General features: G+C 36.9%; 1 protein-coding gene, 2 long non-coding RNA genes and 1 pseudogene across 5 annotated transcripts; 2 read left to right on the forward strand and 2 right to left on the reverse strand.

Moving 5' to 3' along the window:
- Positions 1 to 640: 640 nt before the first annotated feature.
- LOC145228495 (uncharacterized) lies at positions 641 to 1,596 on the forward strand. Its single transcript, XR_013860087.1, has 2 exons — positions 641 to 1,124; positions 1,187 to 1,596. It is a non-coding gene; the product is annotated as an uncharacterized LOC145228495 (long non-coding RNA).
- LOC145228494 (uncharacterized) lies at positions 1,431 to 3,075 on the reverse strand. Its single transcript, XR_013860086.1, has 2 exons — positions 2,553 to 3,075; positions 1,431 to 1,656 (listed from the first exon to the last, which is right to left on the reverse strand). It is a non-coding gene; the product is annotated as an uncharacterized LOC145228494 (long non-coding RNA).
- Positions 3,072 to 4,595, forward strand: LOC145228491 (uncharacterized; annotated as a pseudogene).
- Positions 4,596 to 8,782: 4,187 nt separating this feature from the next.
- Positions 8,783 to 15,571, reverse strand: LOC145228492 (PIN2/TERF1-interacting telomerase inhibitor 1-like). Of its 3 annotated transcripts, XM_080093565.1 has the most exons (10): positions 15,549 to 15,571; positions 14,051 to 14,102; positions 13,864 to 13,964; positions 12,782 to 12,891; positions 12,637 to 12,729; positions 9,682 to 9,769; positions 9,527 to 9,604; positions 9,361 to 9,464; positions 9,139 to 9,300; positions 8,783 to 9,077 (listed from the first exon to the last, which is right to left on the reverse strand). In XM_080093565.1, exons 3-10 carry the CDS (start codon positions 13,874 to 13,876, stop codon positions 8,874 to 8,876), a joined length of 852 nt encoding a protein of 283 aa, XP_079949691.1. In that variant the 5' UTR covers positions 13,877 to 13,964; positions 14,051 to 14,102; positions 15,549 to 15,571; the 3' UTR covers positions 8,783 to 8,873. The 3 variants fall into 3 exon arrangements, with proteins under 3 accessions (XP_079949691.1, XP_079949689.1, XP_079949690.1); XM_080093563.1 differs by lacking the exon at positions 15,549 to 15,571 and having other exon boundaries at positions 9,527 to 9,622; positions 14,051 to 14,160; XM_080093564.1 differs by lacking the exon at positions 15,549 to 15,571 and having other exon boundaries at positions 14,051 to 14,145.
- Positions 15,572 to 16,230: the final 659 nt, after the last annotated feature.

A 16,230-nucleotide genomic window follows, 5' to 3' on the forward strand; every position in this document is an offset into this window, starting at 1 on the left:
CCAGAGCAGGGGAGCCATTCGGATCAATTCCACATAGTAAAAAAAACACTGGGAGCCTCAAAGCCGTTTTAAAATTTGAACTAAAATGCCACTACAAAAACGTGTTGTGCCTCACGACTTCTTGTTGTTATCTAGTTTCTCATCGCATATCTAGTAAACCAGTCTCGTCAGCAGTGAAAGCAAATCAATCTTTCCACGTAGCATTGAATGTCCGTTTTTCTTCAGACGCTGATTTTATTTCTTTGTTAAACACGGTATTGTTACACAAATATTAACAAACAGGTGTTATTGCGTGCGGACATTGCGAAGAAGATGCTGCGAAGTGACATTTATCGCACTGCTTGTTAACCTGCATGCCGCCAGTTTGTCTCTTTCAGACTTAACTTAATATGGTAGCCTACTTAGGACAAATGTCCGGAGACTTAAAATAACTGACAAACACTGGTCTGTTTAACGTCATGTCCTTGAAAGTCTCAACGCAAAATATACAACACAACACACAGTCATTAAAAGGCCCCAGCAGCGGCGATGTGACTTTTTCTTCATTTTAGAAATTTAGAATTGCCATAATTCAGGGATTCCGAATCACTAATTTGTTTGGTCCTATGATTTGTCGTTTTCGAGATATTCAATTAAACAATGAGCTCTCGAGCGACACCTTGGTTCAAAATGTAGCAGCGATTGTTACGTCACCTCGTACCAACTTCTAACAATGGCGTTGATCAGCTGTTGTTTTTGTTGCTTGTTTTTCCTTTGATGCGTACATTTTGTTATTGTTTACAACTGATAAAATTAACGTAGATACTTAGTTGACAATTAAGCAATAAATAACAACTGTTTGCTTAAAAAGGTAGGTGTTTTGTTGTTGACAAAAGCTATTTTCCACGTAACAGAATTATTGTAGGTGTTTATGTACTAACTGTGTGATAATGGAGGAGAGAAAATTATGCGTTTGCTGCCATTAAATTAGTCAAGTTCAACGAATATTCTGAGTCGAATCTGCTTTGTATAAAAGCATATCCTGGATTTGAATCTATATGTCTCAACGTGTATGTATTAGAAGCAGCATGTTATCGATTTAAACGTCAATTCGGAAATCAGGATGAGGGTAACACCTATCACGAGTAAGTTGTACTGTACCAACTACTAACATGCAATATGCCACCAGCAACCTCTATGTATTCAGGCGTTACAGATATACTGCCTACAGAAAATGTGTTGAATGGTGCTGAGGAAGACTTCAGAGTTACGTTGCCAGACTGACAGCCACTTGTCAACTATAAGTTGTGAATTCCCTTGTGACGCTGCACAACAATACATGTGATTGCATAAGCTTTTCACCCAAGGTCCCAACTCTTTGCAACATGCTTTGTTAGAAAGTGCTGTCAGTTTCTTTTGGATTCCTAAATCTAAAACCATAAAAACAAATATACTGGTGTATGCTCATGTTTTATTTCTAACATATATACTTGTAGCTACATGCCAAACATCAAAATAATGTTTTGTTTGTGACAATTCTTCACTAATGTATTTAATGATTTGTGGATGCCTGTCAGTCACAAAGGCTTTAATAAACAATCATTTGCTTGTGATGTTTTCAATGCATCCCATGAATCCTTCTTTTTCCATATCATTGCTGTTTGCCACTTCATTGCTCTAGAAAATATTATGAAATTACCATATGAATACCTGAACAAGGTTAATAGCAACAATTTTATTGTTGCAAAGATCCATCATTGTGTATGTACCAAATTTAGAGTGTCCAGGGAAATCTGCAGTTAATTTACTTCTGGTACACCATTTAAGAGGTCAAGAAGTTTTTTTTACACACAATGTATTTTGGTTCATAGCTTAGATTGGGTGGTTCCCTACATGAAAATGTATTGATATTATTACCAGGGAGTCGAACCGCTTGTTATGTGGGTTCAGGTTCGGTTCAGGTTCACTTCGTTTAGTTTCTAATGGTTCGGGTTCGGTTCAGGTTTTTAAAAATGTATATTTTCAGGTTATGTTCCGGTTTGGGCAAATTATCCGGTCCGAACCGGTTTGCGGTTTTTAAACCAGTTCAAATTTTTTATTTTGATTCAATTTAATCTACCGATCATCTACCTGGCCTTATAAAACTCCAGAAGAATTTTGATAGTGCACTGTTATTTTTGACACCCCCTATAAGTGTTATCTCGCGTGCGCTGTTTTAAAAAAAACAACACAAAATATGAAACAGACTGCATTTTTTACTGGTTCAGTTCCGGTTCGGGTCCAACGCCAAACAAAATATGGGGTTCATCTCCGGTTCGGGTTTTTGGAAAATCGTAATTAGCGGTTCGGGTTTAATGAAATTAACCGCTCAAACCGGTTCGCGGGTTCGGGTTCAGTTCCGGTTCGACTCCCTGATTATTACACTTTTTTTTTTTTTCATAACCACACTTTTTTGTTATTACCAAGTAAATGACATGACAATAAACTAAATTAGTATAACATAATGGTAATATTAAAGACTATAATGTTAAATGAGATTATGTCAGAAAACAATTAACTAAAGCATACCATACGTTTCTTGCAGCTGCTCTCAATGGCATTTCTTGCTGAAGAAGACTGTTCTTGTAAATACATGGAATAGCATTTGGCTTTAACACCAGAACTTTTGCCATACCCCTGACACACTACATTTTTATTTGTGAAATATACAAAGAACACTGTATTCCGTTGGTCCCTTCCATTTTTTTCACGTTAACAAATTTAATCCAAGCTGACCGCAATCGCTTTATATTTGGAAAGCGAAAAAGTGTCATTTTGCTGGCCTTTTGATATCCTCTCGAATTGCAACCATACAAAGAACACTGCAGGCATTTTTGCACACTTGAGTATAAAAATAAAAACATTTCAACACCAAAATACCTAAACTGACTAACGTATTTGGCGTCGCAGAACGTTAACAACCACCGACTACAAACAAGCTCCAAACCAAGTTGGTACGAGGTGACGTCACATGACGATTTAGCTAAGTGACAAAATATCCGCTAGGTGTCAGTGTTTTTAGATTTAAAACGTAAATATTTGACTAGTAACATTGATTCATTCCCGTCTGGCGCTCGTGGAGAAAGGAACCATGAGCAAGCAGCCTAGTTACGCGCAAGCGGCATCTAAGAGTGCACTAAAACGGCCTAATTGTTTGAGTTTCAAGGCCTCTAGACAGCTGAAAAGAGATGAGTTATGGAATTTGATGAAAGAAATAAATTTTTCGCTTACAAAAATTGTTGGAATAGCGGAAATGAAGGGGACCCTCGTGGATGTTACATGTACAACAAGAGAAAATGTTGTAGAGCTTAATAAAAGATTGATGGAAGTTACATATGTTCAAAACTCGAGACTCTACGAAAGTGATGTCATTAATATCGGAATTGGATGGGTACCTATACCCTTTCCTAACGAGTTGATAGTAAAAAACCTGGAAGAGCAATAAGGTGCGGTAAAAAAAATTACACACAGAAAAGATAAAGAGGGTCTCTTCTCAGGAATGAGAATTGCCACGATGAACAAAGTTGATTTGGAAAAACATCCCATCCCCAGCTACATACGAGTCATGGGAAATGAGTTCTATGTAACTTACAATGGCCAAATAATAACGTGTAAATATTGTGGAGAGAAAGGCCATAAACAGTCTAACTGCTTGAAGAGATTTTCCACACCTACAAAACACCCAGAACCAGCAAAGAACAAGCACCACATCCAGAGATAAGGAAACTAGGTCAAGCACGGAAGCTCGAAGTAAACCTGATAAGGAAACTGGGTCACGCGTGAAGGTTCGAACTGACCCTGATAACCTAGTTGCGTCACAACTCGAATCAGGTGGCGACACTGCTCTCGAAGGTGCACTAGATAACGAGGAAAATACAGACCTGAAGACCGCTACGACTGTTCAAGCAGGGTCTAGAAAGCGTCCACGCAATAGCCCTACCGAATTTCCTGAAAGCAAGTCAAGAAGTCTATGTGACTTCACAATCCTCGTGGCTTGTCCTCAATGCAACACAGGAAGTTTGATTGACCCAGATTCCACACTTTTCTTTTGTTGCAAATGTAAAGAAGAATATAAAGTTGTGAAAGCGTGTTGTGATGAGGCCGAACTATTTTTAATAACGATTCGTCAAACGGAAGCAAAGTGCCCGAAATGCCGAGCTCAAATGAAAATAATGCCATGCTGCGACGAACTGCAACCGGAATTCAGATTGGAAACTAACCTGTATGAGTGCATCCAATGCAAAAGGTATGCTATTGCTTGTACTTGTGACACTATAAACCCTTTACCCAAAATCGCAATGAGCAAAGAATGCTCAAATCCGGCTTGTAAAAAAAAATTAATCCACTGTAGTTGTGGAAAAAAATCATCAGAAGAAGTAGAACCAAGCAGACCATACAACTGTAACTGTGGTCTTGAATACGAATGGGATATAAAACCTGGAGTACAAAATACTAATATACCCTTCTGTATTTCGATATCCTTTTTTTGTTTGTTTATTTTTCATGTCTACTTTAAATATCGCTTCATTTAACGTGGGAGGCTTACGGAAACGTAGTAAACGCAGGACAATTTTCAACTTTCTTAAAGGGAAATCATATCACCTAATGTTCCTTCAGGAAACGCACTGTTCCATTAATGAAGAAAAATTGTGGGAATTAGAATGGGGAAATGAAATAATTTGGGCACACGGCTCTACGCGCAGCAAGGGCGTTGCTATTCTGGTTGCAAAAAAATTCACTTACGCGATTACCGAAGTCGAAGCAGACCCTGAAGGGAGGTACGTTATTATCAACCTCCTGTTCAATAATTTAGAAATAAGACTCTGCAACCTATACGCTCCCAACAATGACAAACCAGAAGTCTTTGACATGATCTTTGATAAGCTCGCCTTAGGAAATAATCCTAATTTAATTATCGGCGGCGATTTTAACGCTATTTTGGAAGAACGTTTAGATAAAAGCCGCGGGCCTCCACATCCCAATCGGAACTCTCGTCAGCGAATTCTATCACACATAAATACTTATGACTTATGTGATGTTTTTCGTAGACTTCACCCAGCTGCTAAAAAATACTCGCGACTTCAACTTAACCCTTTTTGTGCTACTCGTATAGATTTTTTCTTAACTTCGAATTTAATATTTAACAAAGTGACGTCATCCGACATCTCGGTGGGCATTAAATCTGACCACAAGATCATTTCCCTGGGATTAAAATTTTCCCAAAGCCCACGTGGCAGCGGGTACTGGAAATTAAATACAAATCTTCTCTCTGACAATAACTACATTTCAAAGATCCAAAACACAGCAAGGGATTTTAAAATAAATAATGCTAGTTGCGGTGTAAACCCTCATGTTCGATGGGACGCTTTGAAAGCCGTTATCCGGGGGGAAACTATTCAGTACAGCGCGATTATCAAACGACGTAACTCTGCCCGACAACGGTCCCTGGAGCGGAATATAGAAAATGCGGAGCGTGAACTAACTTCAACACACCAACCAAATCCTGACCTTGCGGAAAAACTTGACGATTTCAAAACAAAACTAGATAAATTTTCGGAGATACAAACAAAAGGTGTTATGATTAGGAGTAGGGCAAGATGGGTAGAAAATGGGGAACGGAACTCCAAATATTTCCTCAATTTGGAAAAACGCCATTCTGCAGAGAAATCCATCGAGAAATTAAACATAGACGGTGTTACAAACACAGATCAAAATACAATTATAAAAGAATTGGTTTTGTTCTATGAGCAGCTGTATCAACAGCCTAATAATCCTTTTACCCACCAAGAACTGTTATCGCGCCTCTCGAAATTACGCTTGCCCTCCCTGAATCAGGCACAACTAGAGGATAGCGAGCTACCAATTACAGAAAAAGAGTTTTACGCGACGCTGATGCCCCTAAACAAATCGCCAGGTCTTGATGGCTTTCCAATTGAATTTTTTTAAACGTTTTGGGACGATCTCAAAGACTTGTTTTGCGACGCATGGCAATATTCGGAGAAAATGGGTCATTTCAGCCCAGTTCAACGCCAAGGTGTGGTGACCCTGATTCCCAAACCCGGTAAAGATAAACAATACGTCACGAACTATAGACCTATAACTCTTCTAAATGCCCATTATAAAATAGTGTCCAAAGCTGTAAACAATCGCATCAAACTCAATTTACACCATCTTGTCAAAGCAGACCAGAACGGATTTATTAAAGGAAGATTTATTGGTGATAACCTTCGCCTATTATTTGACATAATTGATTGTGCGGATTTTTATGAATGCCCAGGCGCTATTCTCTCGTTGGATATTTATAAAGCGTTCGATACGATCGAGTGGAACTTTATTTACGCGGTATTACAAACATTCGGATTTGGTGAAAAACTTATTCATTGGATAAAATGTTGCTACTGCAACCCCACAAGCAAACTAATTAACAACAACCAGTTGTCATGCGAATTTAAAATCGAAAGAGGTGTAAGACAGGGAGATCCCCTATCTCCTACTCTGTTTGTGCTTTGTATAGAATGCTTAGCCGCGGCGCTTCGCCTAGACCTAGATGATGAAATTGGGCTTAACTTAAATGGTATCAATTTTAAGGTCTCACTTCTGGCGGATGATACACTTGTTTTTTTAAACGGGGACGTATCAAACTTTGACAAAGCCTTTTCAATTATTAACGAATTTGGCCTGATGTCTGGTTGTAAAATTAACATCCAAAAGTCAGTGGCGTTCTTTATTGGCTCAAAACGCTCATCGCTTGAGAAACCATATTTAGATAAAGGACTATCGTGGCCCCAAACCTATTTTCGTTACTTCGGAATTAACTTCCCTATTACCGGCTCGCCAAAAGAACTGTTTCAATTAAACTTCGCAGGACTAATTGATAAAACTAAAGCCATACTAAACATTTGGTCAGGCAGAGGGCTAACGCTAATTGGGCGAGTCTGCATTTTAAAAAGTTTAATTATTCCCACCTTGACCTACAAAGTCAATGTTGTACCTACCGAATTACCAGAAGCATTCGTCAAAAACCTTAAAAGAATTTTTTTAAAGTTCATTTGGAACTCAAAATGGGAAAAAGTAAAAAGAGCAAAGCTCTGTTGTAATATTGAGGATGGGGGAATCAATATGTTTGACCTGGACGCATATCTGGTGTCATTAGATATCAAATGGGTCAATCGATTATTTAACAACTCGTATGCATCTCCATGGAAAGATCTCGAAACCTCGGTCGGGAGCCCCAGCGAATTCAACTCGTGGTTAAACAGCAGTGTGTCTCCCAACTCAAAACTCTTCCTTCAATCAATCCCCTTACGAACATTAAGAAGGGCAGTCTCGGTCTGCAAAAAATTCGCAAAACTTACAAATCTCCCCGCTAATGTTTATAGACCCCTTTGGTTGAATAAATAAGTCCGATCACGCCTAAAACCCTTTTACATGCCACCTCTAATTCGCGCTGGTATTTTCAGTCACCTTGATCTACTTAACAATGATGGTGATTACTATACATACGACGAACTTGCCCTCAAATTTAACTTTCAGCCAACAAATCAAGATTTCACCTATTTTATCAAATTAATCGCCGCAATCCCAGACAATTGGGATATAAACGACCCACAAACCAATAGAGTACCCCCTGAAACTAAACCACCTTGGTTGCATACCATAGCCCTGCGCGGCGCAGTTAAAGAAACTTACAACTTCGTAAAAGATCACACATCAGAACCGCCAACACAAGAACAGAAAAAGTGGGAAACCGACATAGGGATTAGTACAGAAAAGCCCAACTGGAGGGAGGTGTACAGGAACACGTATAACTGTACCTTAGAAACAAAATTAAGAGCATTTCAAATCAAATAACAAATAATAAACTATACAATTTTGGCATAGTAACTTCAGAAAAGTGCGTTTTCTGCCAAAGTTTCCCTGAAACCATTTCTCATTTGTTTTACACTTGCAAAGTTGTCGCCCAATATTGGGAAAATGTTACTTCTTGGATCTCTCGCAAACTATTACTGAATATTAAACCGAATGTAGCGTTATGTTTATTTGGAACCTATTCGTACAGTTCTGTTACACCACTGTTAAATTGTATTTTTCTATGTGCCCGGTTTGTGATATACCAATGTAAATATGCACAAAACAAACCTACTGTGAACAGATTTATTAACGCATTAAAAATAACGAAACAATCCCAACTAATTATTGCAACTAAAAGAAAAAAACGTACAGAGTGCTTAGTCAAGTGGTCTGGCCTCTGATTGCCGTTAAATACTTAGCGTTTGTCTGTTTGTTCTGTTGTACTTTTAATGTATCTGTCTTTCTTCGTGTCTTAGTTATCGCAAATAAATAATAAAAAAAAAAAAACTAGTAACATTGATTTTTGTGGTTTTAAACCTGAAATCGTGTTTATAAAAATATGACAAACAACATATTAAAAAATAATTTTCCGGTGCCGGGGCTCTTTAACAAATGATTGGTTTACCAAATCATCAAACTGGGAAGGTAGATGGGTTTAAAACAGTCGTCAAGCCATGGCGTGCGAAGTGATATTTCATGGCGTGTGGCACTTCGATATTCAAGTACTTAATTGATAAATTTTAACTATTACCTTGCTAGTTTGTTAAAATGTAATTTAAAAACCAAGCCTACACACATGAATTTGTCTGTTTTAAGTTTTCTACTCAAGTTAGCTAGCCCAAACACTATCACGGATACAAATGTTGGCACAAGTCTTAACCATCTTGACATGGATAATTGGCACAAAGGTTGCTGAACCATGGTTTAAAGGTTGTATTAAGCAGAAAATGATAAAACATGATTTATTTTTTGCTTATGTCTAACTACGCATAACAACTTTTGGATTAACCAATGTCATCAGCATTATCAATCTTTTTGTGACTTATGCTGTTCTGATCCACTTTCGAATGAACCTTTTTCCGTTTCTTTTTCTTCACTTTGTAAATTTTTGTTTTGTTTTTATCAGATTTCTTGCCATTGCCATAATTGTCAACATCCATGTTGGGATCAAAAGACGCTGTTTCAATAGGTGCAGATTTCTTTGCAATCTGACATACACAATATGTGATTTACCAATCACCTAAAATCCCACAAAAAAGTGTCACTTACAATATTTTCGGATTTACTTCTGGCGATTTCCGCTTTTCGCATTTTGAAATACTCTTGAATGTTATATTCAGATTTTACAGTGAAACCTTCAGTTTCTGTTTCACTTTTTCTTTTGTGAGGTATTTTTACTTCATGCTTTGGTACTTTTTCTTTGTGATCAATCTTTAAAAAAAGTTTTTAAATTGTGTGAACAAAATTGACTAAAACATACTCCACAAATACTTTTTTTTTCAATTTTCTGTTATTACACTCAGTGGTTGTTGTTTTTATAGGGCATCCAAAAATTGCAGACATATCTTCTTGCTTGTACAAAGCTAAATTTTTCCCTGATTAAAATAAATTCGTTATTGTTTTTTTTTTCAAAAATGTTGTAGTTTGTAACACCAACCTTTAGAAAATTTCTGGTAATGTAATACTTTCTGTGATTTTGACTGCGTTTCCAAATCAGCAACATTTAAGTTGGAATCTGTTAAATATGAAATAACTATGTTTCATATTTAACCATAAAACTGTTTCACTAAAACAAACAAACAAGTATTGTACTAGGTTTGTTTTCTTGTTGTTTATCATGATCGGTGTTGAGTTGATTAAGTAGACTTGAAAAGTCATCTTGGTGAGCTACCCAGTTGTTCTGCAAAATACAAAACACATCTTGAAACAAAAACAGTTAATAGGCTGTGTTGCTTGTTAACACAAAACTATACTTTTCCACAAAAAGGTAACTTACTTTGCAATTATTTTTAAACACAAAATATACGTCATGCAATAAATTGGTTTCATATTTTCTTGCAAGTAAAAATAATTTGTTAAATTTGACATATATACTATCCAAAACCCAAATGGCTTTGCACACTAGTTTTAAACATAACTGAAAGTTTATCAACACAAAATGCATGGGCGCCGAACATACCCGTTTCCAGGCATATCCAGATAAAAACCTTGGGTATGCCGCATACCCGAGAATCGGACCAACGTTTGTCATGCGTTAAATGCTTTATGGAAATTATTCTAAAAAATATTCTGATACGAACCAAAAATGCACCGTACACAATTGATTTCAATCACGGTTATTGTTTCACAACCCATGAATTATTTGAATTCATTACAATCATGACAATTGTAACGTCTTCAAGAAGCATTGGAATTTGAACATTAAAGGGTGGTAAAAAAGTAAAACGAAGGTGTTGGCGCTCGCTTACAGGGGAAGGGGGAGAGCTGCTGCCCCGGGTTATACGTTAACAACCACATGATAAAAAGTTTAGCGTTTGTGAACTAAATTTTGAGAATACAGTCCAATCTTTGTTCTAACTGCCTTTAACCAACCGAAAAAACAACAACGCTTATTGTTACATCACAAAGGTTGGCAAAATTAATGTGTTAGCTTGCCAAAAGTTAATTTTTGTAATGGCTAGGCCAGAAGTGTGTGGGCTTTGTTGCGTAAAAACAAAGCATTTTTGTAATAGTTATTACAGAGAAAACTAGAAGGGTGGCTTAACACATATTGCCCTTGCATATACACTATAACCTATTTAAAAAATAATATATTCCCTACACTTATTTTATATTGGGTCCCATATCATACACTGTCTTTTATAAAATTAGTTGTTTCTGCAGGCAGAAACTCATGGGTCCCCACACATGCGAAGTTGTAAATAATGCATTTCAACAAATAACCATGTGAAAGTTTGGTATTGTAAGGTCAAACACAATGATTGGTACTGAGCATAAATAAACATGCTATGTGGAGTACAAACTATCTAAATTTTCTTCCATTCGGGGCATTTTTAAAGGTTTTTCTATTGAATGTTCTATCTGAAAAATGAAGGGGTAAATAGCAACAAATTAGACTAAACCACAACAATCAGCTGCTATTATTGGAAAATTGCACAAGCTGTCCTAATTTCATTCAATTCAGACATTGTTAAAAAACTTCACCCACTGTAGGGGTCTACAACAGGGATGCTACTCTACAACAGGGATGTCAAACTCAAACTGCTTTGAGGGCCAAAACCAAACCTGTAATTAAGTCGAGGGCCGCACTTTCGAAACATTTGTTGCAGTGTAACGTGACAACAAAAATATTGCATGATTAAACAGTTAAATGTTCATTAATGCAATTAGCTACATTTAAAAATAATTTTGTTATAACTATCAACGAAATAAACAATGTAGCAGAGTGAAATAACCAAGTGTGTTTTATTGATTTGTGAGAAAACAATCGCATACAATGACGCAACAATCGCAATTGCTGATTCTAAAGATGGGCTATTTCTCTCATCTTATTAAAACGCCGCATATACTCCTTAAAGAGAATGATTGTATCATGTAAACTCACGTGTCTGACAGGCTATTCCGCCTGAGTGAAACACATATAACTTCTAAAAGTTATTTCGCGGGCCGCACAAAAACTGTTGGTGGGCCGCACGTTTGACACCCCTGCTCTACAAGCTTTTCAAATTTTATCCAATTCAGACATTGTTTAAAAAATTCCCCCTTTTTAGGGGGCTAGCGGGTAAATGTTGGGGCTACAGGTTGGAAAACAACCATCAACACCTAACAGTGGCACAATGGACAAACTGTCCAAATTTCATCCCATTCGAACACTACTTAACAATTCACCCTTTTTGGGGGGCTAGTGGGGTAAATAATTGGTCTCTACTCCAAAACTAAAAAAATATCAAACCACAATAACCCAATCCACAGTCCTGTAAATTTTTGTCCAAATCGGCAAATGTTTAAACATTTGGCCACTGGAGGGGCTTTTGAGCAACAACCGTTATTGCCTCTGACGTCATAAGGCTGTTAACACCCCCTGACTGTCAACTGCAAAAACATCCACCAAACAACCTACAAACATTAATAATGTATATATGGTTGCCTTTATAACATCACACAAAACTAACGTTTGTGGTGCGCACCAACCACATTTTACATTTTGGGGGATAGCGGGGTAAATACTGGGGTTATCATGACAAACAAAGCAGATGGCACATCTACATAACTATATCTACCATCTGTGAAAGTTTCATCCAAATCCATCAAACATTTCAGGGCAAAAAGGGGTTGACAAACTTCAGGGAAGAAAAAAAGAAAGAAAAAAAGAAATCGAGTAAAATCAAGATGTGTCCCCTTCAAGGAAGGGGACCCATAATAAATGTTAAACACTATTATAATTTGCGACATAAGGTGACGTCCGACCTAAATCTTTTTATTATCTTTATTGTTCCGCCTCCCTGTAATTTCGGCAAGTGGTTCCCATTTATTTGTAATGTTACCACACACAAACATGTGTTGAATTGCAACACTAGCAGAAGGGCCTGGTAGTGGAACTATGGTGTGTAAACTTTTCTACTGCAAGCTTTAACATAGTCTCATCATGTAGTAACAGGAAATGAATTTGTTATTTCATGACGTCATTTTGTGACGTCATATACTGTATATGGCATACCCATGAAAAATTAAAGTCGGCGCCTATGACAAAATGGATGTATGACTTACCTCATAGGACAAGCTGCAACCCAAACCACGATTATCCGCTTTATGTGAAACTTTAACATGTGATGTACCTCCATCTTCATTCATCCCCAGGCCCTAAACTTACATTTATTTAAAAAAATAACAGCTTTGAAAATTGAGTACATACTTTTCCTTTGTTCCATCCCATTTTTTCAAGCATTTTTACACCATATCTCTGATCATCGTTGGACCAAGCAGAGTTTCTTGGGTCAATAGACCATTTCTTTCTTTGACGAGCTGTCCAAATGCAATCATTTTACGATTAATTACAAAAGTGGCTTTTTAGAATGTCGCCAATTTAAATATATTCTATATCATATTTAACAAATATATCACCTAATTGCCCTACTTGTTTATTTTGCAAGCAAAAAAGAATTGTATGTGTACAAATTTTTTGTGCTATTTTTTTGGATTCCAAAGTATAAAAATCAACCAAACTTTAAAACTTTTTGTCTCTGTTGTAATGTTGCATAAAAACAGAAACAGAATACTATCAATCCTGTCAGAATTTATTCTTGGTTCATCAATATAATATTAGAGAAACCGGCAAATTAGGAAACAATTAATTGCAACAAAGGTGTAACAAATTGTTTATGACTTTGTTTTGCATCACATATTATATATAGCAGTAGTCACTGGTCACGGGTAGTCAAGCTGACTGACTGTTTAACAACCTTTTAACAGTTTTGGGTAGCACTCGCCACTCAGTTTGCCTTTTATATTTTATAATGAACAATATTGTAAAGTTGCACTAAGTGAATAGCATAAACCCATGTTAATGTCCACAAAATGATTAAAAATATGCAACAAGTAGTGTCCATAGGGCTAATTTAAAATGTGCAGTCTATGACTGGCAATGTACAAGTATATTGAATAATTTTTCCCTCTGAGTTAAAAATATGAAACAATTCAGTGACTGGAATATATTGTGCTTGTATTGATTGTACATTTTATCAGAATAGATTTCGTAAATTACATGCTTAGGATACTACATTCCAGTTATTGATTGTATTTATTTTTGAAGACCCAATGAAAATATCATGTACCGACCAAGTGATATGAAAGCACATCAAGCGATGGCCGATTGGAAGGTGCTGCTGCAAGCAATCCTTTATATTTTAGCTGCACTAGTGTTTGCTTTGCTCCCAAGTATTAACTACCAATTCTTGTTAGGATCCGGCCGTACAACGGACCTTACGTATCACGTACCTTCAGCCAACATTGAAGTTCACTTTCTGTTGTAGCTTTTGCTGTACACAGTTCCCTTATATTTTACACTGATCCCTGTATCTTTTAAGGGGTAGCAATTCCTGTAAAAAGATGGAATGGTAATTTTCAAAAGGACAGTAATAGCAGTCACAATGACAAACACGATTCTAACGCATACTTTTCATACCTCTTGTCTTGTTTTCTTTTCGCCAAATCAATCAACACAAAAACGTGTTTACCTACTAAATTTACGGAGACCGTAAACGTTCAATATAATAAATACGTAAGATTTGAAGTACCAACTACTTGCTGCGTGTATGCCAGTGCGATTTTCAAATATTTAACATGACAAGAGATCTTTTTTACCTGAACATGCTAAATTCATGTGTGGTAAAACAAATGCAAACATTTACAACGTGAAAATGTGGTAATAGAACGAGGAGCATGTGTTTTATTTTTATTTTTAAATTGTAGTTGAGTTGAGTTGAGTTGAGTTTATTTCGCTTGGTGAAAGACAACATAGCAACACAATTGCACTAAAACAATCACCAAGCCGGAAATAGCTGCGCAACGTTAAAACGTTATGAAGCGCAAAAAAGTGTCGGGCACAATTGGTGGAAAGTGGTACAACGCGCTGCAGCTACACCGTATTATCAGGCGTTATATGTCGGGTGCTCACAAGAAAGTGAGTGTGGCGCAAAATGAGTATAACACAACTGGGGGGGAAGCGATGGTGGGACCAGTCGCGGGGGCCCTAGAATCTAACCACCCGTGTTAGGGAAAGAGGGTGGGGTTCGACAGGAAAAGAAACCACCGAAAGAAACCCTGCGGGATAGTTTCAAGCGCCGGAAGGAAGAACACACAACAAATCCCTAGTCGCCATTAATAGTTAACCTTGGACTCACTTGCAGTTAAAATTATTGATGAGTATTTTGGCAGTTGATTTAGTCATTTAAAATAAATAAGGATATTAGTTTATACACGTCCAAAGAAGTACAAAAATAAATAATAATAATAGTAATAATAAAGCATAAACAATAAACCCAAAAGAAGAAAAAACACACAAAAAAAGAACAAACAGCAATGAAATATTGCAAAGAATAATTCAAATTTGAATAGCTCGTTGTCAGCACAGCCGTTTTCTATGAAGACAGAAGGATGGTTTAATCTATGATAGTCCTGCAACAACAAACAAACAGCAGCAGTTAACTGGTTCCAGGACAAAGGCAATGCAATAATTAGCAACACATGTAGGCTACAAGACTACACCACTTCAAGTAGAAAATGTTTTTGTGAAAACAACTTGTGTTCGGTAAAAAAAATAACATTCAGAAGTTTGTGCAAGTATAAATAAGAACACTGCAAGCGTGCGGGTGAGAGTAGTTTAACTTAATCAGGACTGTACAAAAGGTGGCAATCGTGAAAAAGACTTATGTTCCAGCGTAGGGCCATACCCGAGCCAGCAAGTGGTGCAAAGGTAAAACAATATAACGTGCAATTAATGTAGTAGTTTTCCTTTTGTGATCATTTGTCTGAAAAATGAATTGTTTCGTCATAAGTACATATCATGAGACGACTACTGTTTTTTAGTGTGGCGTATATAAAATAATCACTTTATTTGCCGAGAAATACAACTTTTTGCTACACAACCGGCAGAAAAATATGACTTTTATGATAGAACTTACTGACAAAAAAATTGAATCCCACCACTGACTAAAATCCACGTAGACCTGAGACCAGCTGAAGCTAGTTGCACTATGAGGTTAAAACATGTTAACATCTGGCAAGATTAGGGTTGCCATATTTTATGACATACAATCCCTGACAAAATTTATCTCGGTTGCGTTAACCCATTTTTTCTCAAACCTTTTCGTTTTTTTTCTAAATTATTTCGAGGGCTTACCATTATTATTTCGAGGGCTCGCGGTCCGTAAGCGTGAATGTGTATCTCAGAAAAACGAAAGTAGATTGTAGGATTTTAGCTGGTTATGCAAAATTGCACATAACAATGATCCAAATCTGACATCACAGACAAGACAAAAAAAAACATTACAATTGTGCGCGAACAATTGCATTTTTGTTGGTTGTCATGCAATAAAGCCTACTGTTTAGCACTGGAGACGGTCGATTCTTACTTTCACTTTGATTTAAACTTATTCAGTTGCATAAACTGAGCCAAATAAGAATATAGAATTACTTCCACCTTTTTCCGGATCCCGCAAAATGCCCGAAAGAACCGCGGAGTTTGAGAACCGCTAAGTTAACCTTTTTTGCGACCAAACACTTTTATTCCGGAATAAATTTAGAACATTCGGAAGTCACACGGACGGCGACACGATAAAACGTTGGATACGATACTCTGATCCT

The sequence above is a fragment of the Phallusia mammillata genome, chromosome 5 (genome assembly GCF_965637545.1).
Source record: "Phallusia mammillata chromosome 5, kaPhaMamm4.hap1.1, whole genome shotgun sequence".
Classification (NCBI taxonomy): Eukaryota; Metazoa; Chordata; class Ascidiacea; order Phlebobranchia; family Ascidiidae; genus Phallusia; species Phallusia mammillata.

What these genes read in the sequence shown, in the direction of transcription:
- LOC145228492 (XM_080093563.1), bottom strand. An exon ending in TGGGATGGAACAAAGGAAAA is followed by an intron (nt 12,730 to 12,781) that starts GTATGTACTCAA and finishes ATGTAAGTTTAG; the next exon opens with GGCCTGGGGATGAATGAAGA. An exon ending in TTACCAGAAATTTTCTAAAG is followed by an intron (nt 9,465 to 9,526) that starts GTTGGTGTTACA and finishes TATTTTAATCAG; the next exon opens with GGAAAAATTTAGCTTTGTAC.